The sequence below is a fragment of the Impatiens glandulifera genome, chromosome 5 (genome assembly GCF_907164915.1).
Source record: "Impatiens glandulifera chromosome 5, dImpGla2.1, whole genome shotgun sequence".
Classification (NCBI taxonomy): Eukaryota; Viridiplantae; Streptophyta; class Magnoliopsida; order Ericales; family Balsaminaceae; genus Impatiens; species Impatiens glandulifera.
This window is the reverse complement of record NC_061866.1, coordinates 50,690,149-50,705,293: the sequence shown is the minus strand read 5'-3', so window position 1 is coordinate 50,705,293 and position 15,145 is coordinate 50,690,149. Positions and strand designations below refer to the sequence as shown.

Sequence of the window (15,145 nt, the reverse complement as noted above, 5' to 3'; positions counted from 1 at the left end):
ACATTTGTTAAAAATTCTTTTCCGAGCGCGCCCTGGTTTAGTGAAGTAATTCCAATTTGACCCCTTTCAAAATTGAAAGAGAAAATATAAAAGCGGAAATTACAGTTGAGGTGAGAGGAAAAAGAAAGCGGTTATCAAATCGAGAGGGAGCGGTTTCTGATCACAAGAAAGTGATTACGTTCTTGAACAAAATTCGTTCATGGAAAGCTGACGAAGAACGAAGAACGATTGCAGCAGGAAGATTCGTTCATGGATAGCTGCAATAATCGAGCACCAGTTCTTGCGTGGAAGAAGGAAAGCTGTATTTGAAGAACACCTAGGAAGGAAGGAGAAACAACATCAACAAAGACGAATTGCTAAGAAACAAGAAAAGGCCGGCAAAATCATCTGTACTTCGGATTCATTCAATCTATCCTCTCTGTTTTAACTTGCTTTGCTGTTCAGGTATGTTCTTCTTCAATATGATACTCGTCTGATGATTGAAATCTGTTTACAGTTGCTGTTATTTTTGTTTGTTTTCTTTTTGGTCATTCTTGCTGTGTTTTGGTTTAGCCTTGGCTGGTAGATCTTTGATTAGGAGTAGCTAGGATTGAGGATAGGATTAGAATAAGCTCTGTCCAAAATCACAATTTCATTTTGATGAAACTGTGAAGGTTCTGTCGATTGAAAGGAAGAACAGTCGAAATACTTTCTTTTAGTTGTTCTTCGGTTGGAACCTTGCCGATCGAACGACGATCCCGGCGCGCAGGCGAATTCCTAGTGATCGGATGGACTGTCGCGGCGAGCTTCGCAACAGTCGGGAGGTTAAACGAAGCAGGAGGTTTGATTTTCGTCCACTGGAGGATTGGATTTGTCTGGATACGCGGGATGAACTGCAGCAGGACGCAGGCGGGGCTCACCGGGAATCGTCTTTGGTAGGAAATCGCCATCGCCGGAGGGAGAACGAGAGGCCGCCGGAGACGGGAGAAATATTTCATTTCTGAATTCCTTAACTTCTTAGGAAGTTACAAAGAAGCCCCTGGGCTTCTTTAATTTTTAAATAGGTATTTCTATTTTAATTTCGAATTAAACATTTAATTCGAAATTAAAATAGGCCTCAAACCTTCCTTCTATTTTAATTGAACCCCTTAACTTTGTTTCCCTTTTGTTTTAATTTAAAACTTTAAAAAATCAAAAATAAAATAAACTTTAAGGACCTGTTTGTTTTCTAGATTTAACAAACAGCTTTAAAATGAGGATTCAAGTATCCAAACCACTTTCAAATTTTCTCAAATCTTCCCAAGAATTCAAATCTAAAATTGTCCTAAAGTGGCGACTCTAAAGTCAATTAGATCGATACATTCTCGAGTGTATCGATTTAAAACAAGTACGGGTCAATTCAAAAGGCATATGCCTAAAAAAGGGAAGGGAACGAAAAAAATGTACATTATTAAAAACACAGAGTTTGCAAAATTATGAAGAAGAGATAAAAACTAACAGATCTGCCATCAATAAAATGTTTGTTATCTCGAATTACAGTTTTGATGATAGAAGGATCATCGAAGACGATGAATCTGAAATCTCTGGCTCGTCATGTGTTTGTATCCTTGAGGATTACAATATGTTTAACTCTTCGCCATACTTGTTGACGAAGTATTCTTTCAGCTTCTCTAATGTAGTATGAGAAGTTATGCCTCCCGCAAACAACTTACCTTCATCTTCTTCATTAACTTTTTAAAATTTAATCATTGAAGATTAATAGAGTCTAATGAAGAAGATAAATAAAAGTAGTTTGTGGGATGCATAACTTCTTATACGACATAAGAGAAGTTGAAAGAATATTTCGCCAACAAGTATGTTGAAATTAAACATATTGTAATCCTGGAGAATACAATTACAGGACGAGCCAAATGTTTCATCATCATCTATTATGATCATTCTATCATCGAAAAACTGTAATTCAAGATAACTGACATTCTATTAATGCCAGAGTAGTTAGTTATTGATCATCTTCTTCTTCCTAATTTTTGCAAACTCTGATTTTTTTACTAACATATATGATTAATGTGGATTCAAACATGGTCATATGGATTGCCTACATATGATAAGTATGGTTATTATTATTATGGTGTTTATTTTACAAACCCTACTTATGTGTATAATAGTTGAAAACTACATTACAAATCTTTTCTGAATGTTCATTTTGCTATGTTGTTTTTCTTAACATTCTTCCATATTTTAATTATTTAGACACTCATCATTCATAAGAAATCACAAAATTGGATTATAACATTAAAGATTGAAATTGAGCTTTCAATAATGTTAAGAGTAGCTAGCTAGCAAGATAAAAACAAGTCTAAACAAGAGGCTGCAACTGACATGCAGCAATAGATTCCAACAGCCAAGTGTGAGGTACAGAAGCTTGAGACCCCATTTCTGCTGCAAACTCCTCAGCCATAACTGCCCCTCGACAAGAAGAAGAAGATCCTTTTATCGTCGTCTCGCCGCTGCAGTAAACTACTATGCTTTTCTCTACACTTGGCACCACCATCACAAACTCTTCTTCCCTCTCTATAACATTACCACCTCCAGCAATTACCAATTCTATAAGATCCTTCTTGTAAGCTGGAATGAATTCCCCAATGAAATAAAACCTGCAACTATCAAACAGATTCGGCAGCTGCTGAAAAACACAACAAATTCAGTTTTCAACTCATAAACCAGACTCTCTGATTACGGATGAGAGGACTCGGATAGAAAGGGAACTTACATTGTTCAAAGACCGGAGTCTGCCAGCTCTAGGGCCACCATGACACCCATGGTTATCTAGCTTAACTTCGTACAGTTCTTCATCAACTGGACTCTTTAATTTCATTGATGCTTTTATCCCTGTGCACAATACCATTTTTATTAATTTATTGTTTCTAAAAGTTTCTACATTTTGAAATGAAAAGAATTGTGTGAAGAAACTTACAATCGATTGTAAGAACCCATCTCCCGTTCAATATTGCCTTGAGGACTTTCAGAGTTCTACTACATGCACCATTAACATCAGTGTCAGCTATGACATGAGTAACATTTTCTCCCCAGAACTTAGACACTTTTGCACCACAAGTTCCAGCAAATTTTACCATCAACAACTGTGCACACAAAATTACATTTACCTCTTAGAAAACACAACATCTATTTCAAAACAATCACAAGTTTTGTGGATTATTATGTTATCATACAAGCATTGTAGACATATTAGATAGATGTGGATTAAACAAGACCAAATTTCATCTCTTTCACAGTAGTATAATATGAACATTGCAAGTAGAGAGAAATGTACCTTATCTTCAGCGGATAAGGCAGAACCACAAAAAACCCATTCTTTGGCATGGCAGGGTGAGGCCGCCAAAAAGTCAGGTGGATTTGAATCTCTGGATTCAAGAAAAAAGTAAATTAAAACTGAGCAATGCCAATAATGCAAATGAAAGTAAAATAAGCTTAAAATAAATGAAGATTGTCCTAACTTGCAACCTTAACTTAAACACAAGAAGCTTTTTCACATTATCTAAAACACTTCAACACAAAAAGTAATCGTACATTTCTGCAGGCAAAGCTGTCTTTTCTGTTGAATGATTCCCCAACTTAGATCTTTCTGAAGGAAATTTATCAGAGGCATGACTTGGACATAGAAGTAAAAAATTAACCTGAAAAAGAAGAAAATTGAAACTAAGATAATCTCAAAAGATCTCACACTAATGTCATAATGTATGTAAGCTTCAATTTAATGATGGCTAACTTACAAAGTCCCATCTGCATTTCTTAATGTTAGCTGCACACGGCACATGATAACTTCTGCGGCATGAAGTAACAAGGCAACCAAGAGCTGCTCCTTTTTGGCCACAGCTGCTGCACTTCAGCTTTGCAGCCCTTGTTACCTCTGGCTTCAAATTTTTTACAGTGTCACCCACAAAATAAGCTTGAGGCGTCCTGAAAATCTAAATATTAGTCTCAAGGCCACGCCAACAGCATTAAGAACTACACCATGCAATACAAATAAGAACGAATCTTTATTAACAATAGTTTCAATATGAAAAAAATCTATTGATGGTATGACAACCTAATTTGATTCAACTTGGCTATATGAAAATCATCTAGTGATGGTAAGACATCTCCTTTAAAATTATAATAATAAAACACAAATTTGTGTGTAAAACAAAGGTAATTATAAATCTTAATGTTAGTGTTGAATTTGTTGACAGAATCTGCCGATACCTCCTTCCCCACGGGTTTTATTTTCTAATATGATCATTTCTACCAGCAATATCAAGCATTTCTTTGTCTGAAAAGAGAGAACATAAAGAAGAATTCAATGACATACCATTCTAGGCATATCTTGTGTACATGAATAATGTTAGTGTTGAATTTGTTGACAGAATCTGCCGATACCTCCTTCCCATTAACATAATGCATCATGGGGCCAGTTGTCTGTTAGTTTCCAAACAAACAAAATGAAGATTTTACTTTGGAGTATATAACAGATATTTAGATTAAAAATTTAAGGTAAGTACTTGACATCTAGCAAAGGAAACTCACATCAGTGATTTCAGATTTCTGACAAAAGACACAAATGCTTTGAAAATGTGAAGTTCCAACAGTCTTCTCGCCTGAGAGTCCATCAATTTTGGGACTAACTTTGGGTTTACAAGTTCCCATGCCTTCAGAATGAAAGTCTTTTGTTTGAGTGGTCCCATTGCCATCAGCATTGACCTCTGAAAAACCAGAATTTAGAGTTTTGGGTTTCTTCAGGGTTCTATAACCTGCACCAGATTCGAGTGAAGAACTTCTGTTTTCTTCACTAGCCCCAACTTCATTGAGGATGTTGCATAGAGGTCTCTTTGATTGATTTTCCAAATTCTGCTAAGCAAACATAAAATTAGCTATCTTTGAATAATGAAGCTCACCAGATTACTTGGAATATTAATTATAATAAGAAAAGGATAAAGTAAAATTATGTTATATACACAATACTAAAGATATATAGCATTTACAAGGCAGCAAAACATATAGGTTGTTTCAAGCAGTTTGGTAACTAGCCTTGCAATTTTAAATTAGGACACTTGATTTATTCCTAATCAAATTACTAGTAAATAAACCAATTATGAACCCTGTATGATAAACAAACCATGTCTTAATCCTAGTACTTTGGTGCTTGTGTATATAGAACATTAAGACAAGAACAAATCTTACACTGTTGGTGCTCAATACAGGGTCCCTGCCATTGTCAGTACAAGATGGAGAGTTTTTTGGTGATGATTGTACAGCAGGAACTAAAGTTACTTCTTGGAAGGCAAGTTCAATCCTTGCACCTTCAGATGAAACAGGAGAATCAGAAGAAGTCCCATCAATTAATTCTTCTTCGTTCATTTTCACTGAATTCACCAACTTAGTATCATGTGAAATAGTATAATTCTCAGATGTTCTCACAGACTTAGACCGATCTGCAGTAAACAGACAGAATATATTCACAAATCATTCGAAAAATTAAGTCTCCATCTGTGGGAAGATGGAGAAAATCAATCATCATGAAAAACATACCCGAAGGAACAGACTGAGTAAGATTGGCACTAAAGGCAGCATCAGAACTTTTGTAAATAGCGACTATGTTTTCAAGGAAAGGAATAGATCTTACATCTGTAAAAAGAACACATGCATATCATTACATTCTCTCATCAACTATATGAAGAAATCGTCACACAAAGAACTAAACGACATACCTCGATCAACACACTTCTGCTTACAAACTGGACAATCGAATCCGAACTGAGTAGATTTAGGTATGCAAACACTAAACATAGAAAAAATACTATATAAGAATCAATCAAAGGTATGAAATATAACACTTTAGAAGAAAAAAGAAGGTACGAACTTGCAGAATATGTGATCGCATGGAAGCAACACCGGGCGATTGAACAGGTTGAGGCTGAAAATTTCATAAACATTAAGAAATTAATCAATCTAGGTTAGTAAAGGCGGTATTACATTTCAGAAATATATTAGTTTATGGAGATCGTACCAGATAGTGCATTTGAGCTCGAGGCCGAGTTTCTGGTGATTAAAAAACTTAGCACGGTCAGATGCGTCCGCCATTGATAGAAATAATGGAGTCGGCGGCGGCGGCGTTGATGAATAGATCGCTGAAAAGACGGGAGGGGATAGGGTTTGGGAAAATGAAACGTCGGAATGTATAGAGAAGAAGAGAGAAAGAGCGCTCTTCTTCTTTCGAGCTTCCCGCGCCGATATACCGCAAAACCTAGACTAGTCCCGCCATTATTCTCACTTTCGCGGGTTTTTCATTTCTTCAAATTTCATATTTATTCATTTCATACGTTTAAACTACATTAAAGTATATTAAATTAAATCAAATTAAATTTGTATGTGTTTTATACATTAAATTTTATTTAATATTAGAGGAAAGATAAACTCAATTAAAATTTCAGCCAGGTCCACGAATATTGTTTGTCCCACGTCATGAAAAACTCATTTTGGGACTAGAATTATTATTATTTTTTGTCTCAGACTGTTTCAAGACATTTTTAATTTTCTCTCTTCTACCCCATATACACGTTTTAGGACCGAAATGAGTTGGACATTTTTAATTTTCTCTTTTTTAACCACTTACAATTCAGAACATTTTAAAAAATTTATCTTTCCTACCTACATAACATGCCACGGAACTTGTTTTTTTTTTAAATTTTTGTTGAATTTATCATTTTTCTTAATATTATATGTATTTATAAATAATTTATAAATTTATTAAAATTAAAATGATCCCATTAAGAATCTTTTAACATGAAATGAGAAATTATTAATTTTAATTTTTAAGAGATATCATGAATAGGGTTTCTAATTTTCCAAACTAAAAGATTTGAAAACCATTGTATCAACTGTAATTTTAAAGATTATTATCTTTAAAATTGCAAAAATATATATAAAAAAAATAATGATTTTCTAATGGTATCTCTAAAGATGTCTCACAAAATAACAAATTTAAAAGGACATAATGATCAATCATCATCAACTTCTTCTTCCAAAAGGACATCATCATCTTTCCAAAGATAATCTTCCATCTTCCTTATCTCTTTCTTGACAATGGATTCATCTTGGGAATATTCATGAATTGTTTCTTCTTCATCATCATCCTCCTTTAGAATTGTTTCATCTTCTTTATATTCAACACTATTCTGATTGGTAGACTCATCAGAGAGGATCCAACCCTTTTCTTCTATTTCTATCAGTTTCTCAAGAGCTTCTAAAGCAGCATTTTTGGCCCATCCATCACTAGAAATCAAATTGTTACTCACATAAATAGGTACAATGGTTTCATAGAAAAATCTAAATAAATCAATAAATTCAGATGACATAACATTTGGAAACCTGAATCTAACACATATTCAAAATTTGATAGACAGTTTCACAAACAATGTTTTTTTTTATGTGACTAATAAGTTTAGTTTTCAAACATAATTTCATCTTGATCCAAAATTTGTATCTAGGTGTTACCAAATATGGGGCCAAAGAAAGACTTCATTTTTATTTTTTGTATCCAGATTCAAATGACAAACAACCATAACTTTTTTAATGTCTCTGATTAAGCTTTGTTTTCAAACATAATCCAGGAATTTTGTATCCATGTACCAAATAACCCCCCATAAAGTTTTCCTATCTATCTTCATTTGGGAAAAGAAGAAATGAAATAAAGTAGAAATCTCACCTTCTTAGTTCGAAGCCAGCTGAAACAATCATTGATTCCATGCGGGATACGAGAGACATTGAGGCAGTCATCAGGTTGTTGGAGTAGTAACCTCCGTGCCTAGCAAGTTCCACCAGGAAATGCATGTCCAGTATAAACTGTCATATGAATGAAGTTAGGTCCAAGACAATAGCAACCAAATAACATCAGCCTACAATATATCACCAGGGCATTCATTGTTTGATGTGGGTTATTTTTCGATTATTTTCAAATAATCGTTATCCACTCAACCGACAACCATCACTTCTTCAATCTATTTATTCAAATTCATTAACAAAAATACAAAATAGTCTTCCTTTTGTCATTTTATCCAAATAATCCACTTTTACATCAAACAATATATATTTTATTTTTTTCAAATAACCAAGATCAAACAAGGCCCATAATCGGTTAAATGTGTGACATCAAAAAGAGCATATACCTGCTCAAAATCTTGAGAACATTTATCAATTGAACCATTCTCTTTTGTTGTCCAAATCTCTTCACTAGTAGAAATGTAATTAATTACAGCATCCATCAGCTCTCTCAGTAGCTCCATCAACCACTCCCTTTCGACCAAATTATCATCAGCAATCTTATGCAATTTCCTGAGTTCTGAAAAGAGTCCCTGTTGATAATCACATATATTGTAAATGCAAATGGGTGATGAAATTTTGATTTCTGTGAAGAACAGATTCACCTTTCTCAAACATACCTGGAAAACATCTGAGGGCATGAAACCAGATTCTTCATTGCCATCAATCCAAATGGTTGGAATAAGTCTAGTTCCACTTTCATAAAATATTCTGGGAACAAACTGCTGGACAAAACGAGTCCTGACTTGATCTGAGGCTTCTTGCATATGTAGTACAAAGTTGTCAACTTCAAATGCCAAGTGGTCGATGGACTTGACGAGGCACCTAATTAAGCTGGGTAAAATATGAACAAGTGTTGCCACATTTAAGACTAAAGAAAATTGCTGTGCCAGTGACACAGCTAAAATGATTCTCGGACCTTGACTTTCAGAAAAGATGGACTTTCCTGGTAAGGCATTTTCAAGCAAGTTGACATACTCCGTTACAAGTTCCATGAGACCTTTGAGGATTGGAGCTTCTAATTGAAGAGGTAATAAAGGTGAAATATCTTCTATAAGAGTCTGAAAAAAAATTGGCAAGGTTATACAACATTTTGAAACATTTCCTTATCAAAGAAATATCCCTACAGAGTGTTCCCAAAGGCTATCTCAAGTCATAAACGAGTTTGAGCAATAAAGTGCCCAGGTAAAACTATCAGTTATTCTCATTTCTCCTAGCCATACAACTGAAGATAATAACATTCAACTGAACAGGTTGTATAAAACATAAATATTAGTTCAAAGAACACATATGATGGACAATATTATGTAGAGGTGAAAATTTTATCAATATAAGATGAGATCCGTCTCAACCAACACTTAGGAAAATGCAAGCCTGTTCACATAATGTTTTTTTTTTGGGTTGCTCAATCTGAAATATGATAAAAGTTAAAAATGAACAACATAAGGAGCAAACCTCTTGTTTTTGATACATGTATACACAACAAAACATATGTTGCTGCATACAACAGAAAAATCAACAATAGTTCTGTATATAAGTCAATAAGAAGAACATGGGATGGAATAAACCTCTAAGAGTGTTACGAATTTCCGACCACTGCTAGTGAGCAGGCAATACTCCAGCTTCTGCGCTATAACCATGGAATAGTGACTACTTTCAGTCAAAATTCCTGACACTTGGTATCTTCCGACAATCCAAGCATCTGATGATGTGAAAATACCAATTACATTCTTAAAATGATCAATATGAACCAGCATAACCTCTTCCAGACAAGGCCGTATAAGCTCTATCAAAGATGACTGGAGCTTTATCCTTTGAAACTCTAACAAAGAGCAATATGACAAAACACATTTCACTGCTTCTACCACTGTTGTCAATCCATCGCTTATTTCTGAAATGGACTTGACATATTTAATGAAATATTCAGCAAAATATTCAGTCTGTCCACAAGCCCATTGAGTAAACTCAAAAGCATCAGAAGAATTTTCTCCAAACAATGCTTGAAAACTCTTAGCAGCTTGCACAATCATAGAAAACACCAATCTTGCAAGTTTATGCACATATAATCCACCAAATGGTTTCACATTTTGCAAAGCCACCGTACCATTTATAATGCGTGAATGATAATACTTAAACAACAAATGAGTTGCAAGATGATAATCACCAAGTCTACAAAGTCCAACCAAAGCCTTGTGTAGTTCTCGTGCACAAACTCTACTATCTCCAGCCACCAACTTCAGTTCATCTACTAGCATAGCCTTCCTTTCAGTAATAGCAGTGCCATACCACGTTAAAAGATCCGAGGGCGAATTTCCTTCCAACGACATGTTCTCAATCTTTTCAGCTTCAAACTCTAGGACTGCCAACGCTTCATCAAATTGTTTTTCAGATAGATAAGTATCTAACGTTTCTAAAATACCCTGGATGTGGATTTCAAATGTGCTCGAACTTGTCAGGTCAATAGACACATCCTCTGAGAGAATAGTGTCCGGGTTTCCCACTAATAGAGCCTTAACATAAACGTTTTTGAGGTCTTCAACAAGTTTCTCTTGTGTTGAAATATGTTGTTTCATTTGCAACAGTTGATTTTTCATGCTATCAGCTTCCTTAAATATCCTTAATTAAGAAATAACATCCATTAATAAACACACGTTTGACTACAAAATTAAGTTAAATTGGTAAGTTACCTGACAAATGCAGTGTAATTTGCAAATATACTTTTGTGAAATTCTTCTTCTGATACTCTTTTCAGCTCAAGAAGCTCGGTACATAGATGCTTAATACCCTAAACCGATGAGATAAAAAGGAATAGAAGTAAGCTGGAGTGAATTCTTGGTACAGTGTGTATATAATTTACCTTTCCGGTCATGGACTCTAGTTCGGTGTCATGATCAACGGCGCTTCCGTTGGAGACGGAAGAGGAAGAGTGAGGGCTGTTATTGTCATCAAATTCGTTTCCGTAGTCAGCCATAAGGCCACCGTGATCTCGGAATCGAAACCTGGAAGCAGAGGCGGAGGAAAGTTGTTCCATGAAACTGAAACTATTGGAAGCCAATTCGGCTGCCTACAGCTGGTGCTGTTTTGATGGATCATATTTTGGAGCGTTATCTTCATCATTCTAGCTTTGATTCCATCGCCCAAAGCTACTAACAAAGCCTGCATGACGGACGGTTCAATGCAATGCCTTCTTCCTCTCTCTATCTCTTCTTTCCAGTTCGGCGGCAAATTTGGATCGAATTTGACCGTTAATTATTATAACTTTATTTTATGTTAATATTTTAAAAATAATATAGAGAAATTTAATAAAAATGACAATGGTAACACTCCTTTGTTTTTTCTCTAGATCAATTTTTCTATAATAAAATTCAAATCTTAAATTCCAATTATTTTAAGAAAGAGGTTACAATTATGTGAGGTTTGAAAAATAATTCCCAAATTCCAATTGGATTCAAGAAAGAATTCAACATATTTTATTTGAGCACTTAAACTTTCAAATATTCTTAAAATTTAGAATTTTAAAATTCTAAATAATTTTTTAACTAAAACTAGTTAACTAATTTTATAGGAAGGACAATCAGATTCAGATGGGTTAGGGTGTGGGATGCATTTACTTTCCAGTCCACGGGAATTTAGTTTGTAGAGAATTTAGTGTTCGATTTTGGAGAATTTCCTCGGAACACCATATTATATTAGGAAGGACTGTCATCCCTATGCTTAGATCCGCATTCCGAAGTTTTTGTATGAGAGCTACACGGAGAACACAGGGATTCACATTGTCGACATCTTCATTAAACTGACAAGCCTGGATTGTTGCCGTCTGTTATTATAGACTCCCCCGAATATGAGCATCAAGTGCCATCTTCAAACTTAGTTGTGCCCTTCCCTCACAGATGTGCTTGCTTCGGCACTGAAAAGTGAATCCTCCTGGATTAATCAAGACATCCTCAATATCAAACAACTCGAGGATGTAAGCTCCGAAAACAGACCTCTCTACGACGCCGTTGGAAAGATGATAGTCAAAATGATTCGCAAACACAATGCCCAAAAGTATCTTCAATATCTCCAAGCTAGGTATCTTGAACAACTTCGAGCTTGTTAAATGTATCTTTATGTTTGTTAGTTGGTTGTGAGCATTTTTGGCTCATCTTTTCAATTGTTGATCTCTAATGGTTAATTTGAGTTTTACAATAATAAAATATGACTGGGAGAGAGCTCTTATTATAGGACAGAAAAAGAAATTTAAGAAAAGTAAGAAAATATCATAATAAAGAAGATCTTCTGATCTTATAATAAGGGCACAAGTGAGTGAGAATCCGGGCAAGTAAACGACAGTCCAAGCCAATAATATAAATATTTATATCTATAAAATATCATATTATGCAATATTTTATAAATAAGTAATAGCAAGTCTCAAGTAATAAAACCTTTAAAAGAACAATGGCATCATCTTCAAGAAGCTTTGAGATCATCCAACCCCACACTAGCCTAAAAACAAGAGAAAACATATTATTATTATTATGACACACCATTATTGAATTCTCCACATAAACTAAACAACCATTTGGTCTTAAGATCATACCAAGAACTTGTGGTTCTCCTCGAGAAGTGGACTAAAAGTGCTGCAGAACCTTTCCATGTCAAGATGAACGTCGCCTGCGCCTTCAATTACATCCATGAATTTCTTCCTGTCTGGAGCAAGCTTCATGGCTATCTGAAAAATCCATTCACAGATAGATAGATGCCAAATCAGGAAATTTTAATGATCACTTTATAAATAAGTAAACTAGGTACTTTCATGTTAGTTTGATCATGTATTGGTCACTTGAGAAGTAATCTTTTAGCTCATTGCATCCATCCATTTTATACTTACCGTGAAACTTGAACTGGCTAACCAACCATGCCATTTCTTAAGGGTGTTGGTATACGAATCTGTGCAAGCTTGTGACATTGTCCAATCCTTATGCTTCAACAAGTTGTGAAACAATCCAACCAGGAAATCCATAGCCCTGATTCCAACAATTGCACTTCACAGTTTAGACTTCTAATGTATAAATTATGATAAGATTATTGCACAGCTGGTTGACAAATCCTATTAAATCAGAAAAAACAAATGCCATAAGTTACACAACTAACCTTGTCAACCAAAGAAGACCATTTGTACAACTGGACGAAGCTTTAGCGGTCTTAGCTTCAATCTCTACTCGTATCATGCTGTATAAGTGATTAAATTTCACTGGGTCGGACAGATATTTGTTTTCCAGCCTCTACAGAATAAAAAAAAGAGGTATAAGAATAAATTAATTGAATAAATCAAGATAGATTTGATGAGATTTATGATAAATCAATATGAACAAAGTTGACCATAACATCATAGAGCAATGAAAATGAAGTAGCAGAGAAAATGGAAAAGAATAAACTGCCTTACAGTAATATTGCCTCCTATGTCAGCTTTAACAAGTGTCATCGCAGCTCCAAACTTGTCTAGACGTAAAAAGTAAACATGAGTATATCCATTCTTGCAGACAAACTAGAATATTACCTCAAAATCTTTTCGAAGAAAGAACAAAAGATGGGACTCTCAACAATTACAACAATTTGCTTAAGGTCCAAATTACTGTAGTTAGCTCCACAGATATATAATGTTTACATTGACATCATAATTTCATATAGCGCATCACCAAACAAACCAAACTGAGATTTCAGAGCAGATGAAAGAAAATAATGCAGGGTATGCTCTCCGAAGGAATAATTAAATAAAATCATTTCATCATTGACCATTTACCTAAGAACATTATGTGCAAAATAAGTGGGATAAGGAAGAAGCAAAATAATGAATATGTCAATATGATTATGTTGAAGTCAATGCATCCATATAAAGGAGTTTAGTTCACAATTATATCGTTTTACCTATAACTGGTAGTATTTGTTGACAGACATTCAAGAAAGACTTTGTGAGTATCTCTCCTTCTTCAGATTTAACATGCTTGATTCCTTCAATAGCTGGACTGAACACCGTTCCTTCCATTATCACTTTCCTGCATCAATATACAAACGAAATCAATGTCATCTATCTATTCAGAAGCTAAAAACATAAGAGGTTCTTATTATGAAACTGAATCCATTCATCATCTGATTCTAATTCGTTATAATAACTACAACACGATGAGCTTAATCTCTAATTCTACCAAAATGCTATCATAATGCTTTATTTACCGAATTGAATATGATTTTGCATTGACACATGAACTAGCGATGAGCTTAATACCTAATTCTACCAAAATGCTATCTAATGCTTTATTTACAGAACTGAATATGATCTTGCATCGACACATGAACTAGCGATGAGCTTAATCCCTAATTCTACCAAAATGCTATCATAATGCTTTATTTACAGAATTGAATACGATCTTGCATCGACACATGAACTAGCGATGAACTTAATCCCTAATTCTACCAAAATGCTATCATAATACTTTATTTACAGAATTGAATATGATCCTGCATCAACACATGAACTAGACGGAACCGAAACAGAACAGCAAAGAAACGCATTAATTATTTTAAATAAACAGGTTGATCTTATGCAATTGGACGAAGAGTGTACATACTGGATCTAGAATAATAATATAAACTCAATTGTAGCATGCTTTTTTAAGTAAATGCTTGAGTTATTTCAAACGAAACGAATCAGATCGAAAATGAAAAGGAAAACATCATCATCATCAAAGTATTATATAAAACAAAAACGTGAAACGGAAGGATGTACTGATACGGAAAATGGAAGTTAGATCTGGACAAGAATGAGATAATGATAGATGCACCTTAATTGAGGATGGATCGAAGTCGTCAACCTACCTTCTTCTTCACTCGATGCTCTTGAACTTCCAAAGTGCGATGGACTTGAAGTTGAATTATCTACGCCAAATTTGCAGAGAGAAATGTGGTGGCGTAGATGTAACGAGATCTTACAGAGAAACGATTCCTTTTATCATATAATAGATATATACTTTCAAATAAATATATTTTTCTTATGATTTTTTTTTTATGTCTATTTTTTTTTTAACAAAAGTAATATTTATTTTCAATTTTAATGAAGAGCTATAGGTAAGAAAATTTATGAAAGGTAACTAGAAAAATGATAAAAGTTACGAGAAAGAAAGAGAAAATTTATTATTTTTTCAACTAATCAAATTGGTCACGTACTAAAATTTTATATCTCAAATTCACTTTTCCAATCGTTTTTTTCGTTTTAAATAAGAAAATAATACTTAAAATTTAAATATAGCATCAA

General features: G+C 34.3%; 3 protein-coding genes across 6 annotated transcripts; all 3 read right to left on the bottom strand.

The window, feature by feature from the left end:
- Positions 1–2,272: 2,272 nt before the first annotated feature.
- On the bottom strand, positions 2,273–6,225 carry LOC124940057 (BRCA1-associated RING domain protein 1). 2 transcript variants are annotated; one of them, XM_047480535.1, is made up of 13 exons: positions 6,044–6,225; positions 5,897–5,950; positions 5,745–5,815; positions 5,566–5,661; positions 5,218–5,468; positions 4,564–4,884; positions 4,349–4,455; positions 3,771–3,957; positions 3,568–3,674; positions 3,311–3,401; positions 2,954–3,119; positions 2,750–2,868; positions 2,273–2,662 (listed from the first exon to the last, which is right to left on the bottom strand). In XM_047480535.1, the coding sequence occupies exons 1-13, from the start codon at positions 6,115–6,117 to the stop codon at positions 2,336–2,338; spliced, it is 1,971 nt and encodes a 656-aa protein (XP_047336491.1). In that variant the 5' UTR covers positions 6,118–6,225; the 3' UTR covers positions 2,273–2,335. The 2 variants fall into 2 exon arrangements, with proteins under 2 accessions (XP_047336491.1, XP_047336492.1); XM_047480536.1 differs by having other exon boundaries at positions 2,273–2,659.
- Positions 6,226–7,034: 809 nt separating this feature from the next.
- Positions 7,035–10,958, bottom strand: LOC124939629 (exocyst complex component EXO84A-like). The gene is made up of 7 exons (XM_047480087.1): positions 10,712–10,958; positions 10,542–10,639; positions 9,423–10,470; positions 8,475–8,915; positions 8,202–8,387; positions 7,742–7,878; positions 7,035–7,308 (listed from the first exon to the last, which is right to left on the bottom strand). Exons 1-7 carry the CDS (start codon positions 10,883–10,885, stop codon positions 7,035–7,037), a joined length of 2,358 nt encoding a protein of 785 aa, XP_047336043.1. The 5' UTR covers positions 10,886–10,958.
- Positions 10,959–12,092: 1,134 nt separating this feature from the next.
- On the bottom strand, positions 12,093–14,850 carry LOC124938684 (glycolipid transfer protein 1-like). 3 transcript variants are annotated; one of them, XM_047479169.1, is made up of 7 exons: positions 14,710–14,850; positions 13,762–13,889; positions 13,280–13,335; positions 12,988–13,118; positions 12,725–12,860; positions 12,434–12,565; positions 12,093–12,339 (listed from the first exon to the last, which is right to left on the bottom strand). In XM_047479169.1, exons 2-7 carry the CDS (start codon positions 13,877–13,879, stop codon positions 12,304–12,306), a joined length of 609 nt encoding a protein of 202 aa, XP_047335125.1. In that variant the 5' UTR covers positions 13,880–13,889; positions 14,710–14,850; the 3' UTR covers positions 12,093–12,303. The 3 variants fall into 3 exon arrangements, with proteins under 3 accessions (XP_047335125.1, XP_047335127.1, XP_047335126.1); XM_047479171.1 differs by having other exon boundaries at positions 14,676–14,825; XM_047479170.1 differs by having other exon boundaries at positions 13,762–13,892; positions 14,710–14,817.
- Between the last annotated feature and the right edge of the window lie 295 nt (positions 14,851–15,145).

Coding starts and splice junctions, on each gene's coding strand:
- LOC124939629 (XM_047480087.1), bottom strand. CDS start 10,885: ATGGAACAACTTTCCTCCGCCTCTGCTTCCAGGTTTCGATTCCGAGAT. Junction 10,640..10,711: donor TAGAGTCCATGACCGGAAAG/GTAAATTATATA, acceptor TCATCGGTTTAG/GGTATTAAGCATCTATGTAC. Junction 8,388..8,474: donor TGCCCTCAGATGTTTTCCAG/GTATGTTTGAGA, acceptor GATTATCAACAG/GGACTCTTTTCAGAACTCAG.
- LOC124940057 (XM_047480535.1), bottom strand. CDS start 6,117: ATGGCGGACGCATCTGACCGTGCTAAGTTTTTTAATCACCAGAAACTC. Junction 5,469..5,565: donor TACTCAGTCTGTTCCTTCGG/GTATGTTTTTCA, acceptor TGTTTACTGCAG/ATCGGTCTAAGTCTGTGAGA. Junction 2,663..2,749: donor GACTCCGGTCTTTGAACAAT/GTAAGTTCCCTT, acceptor TGTGTTTTTCAG/CAGCTGCCGAATCTGTTTGA.
- LOC124938684 (XM_047479169.1), bottom strand. CDS start 13,879: ATGGAAGGAACGGTGTTCAGTCCAGCTATTGAAGGAATCAAGCATGTT. Junction 13,336..13,761: donor ACAAATACTACCAGTTATAG/GTAAAACGATAT, acceptor TTTTACGTCTAG/ACAAGTTTGGAGCTGCGATG. Junction 12,861..12,987: donor GGTCTTCTTTGGTTGACAAG/GTTAGTTGTGTA, acceptor TGTTGGAATCAG/GGCTATGGATTTCCTGGTTG.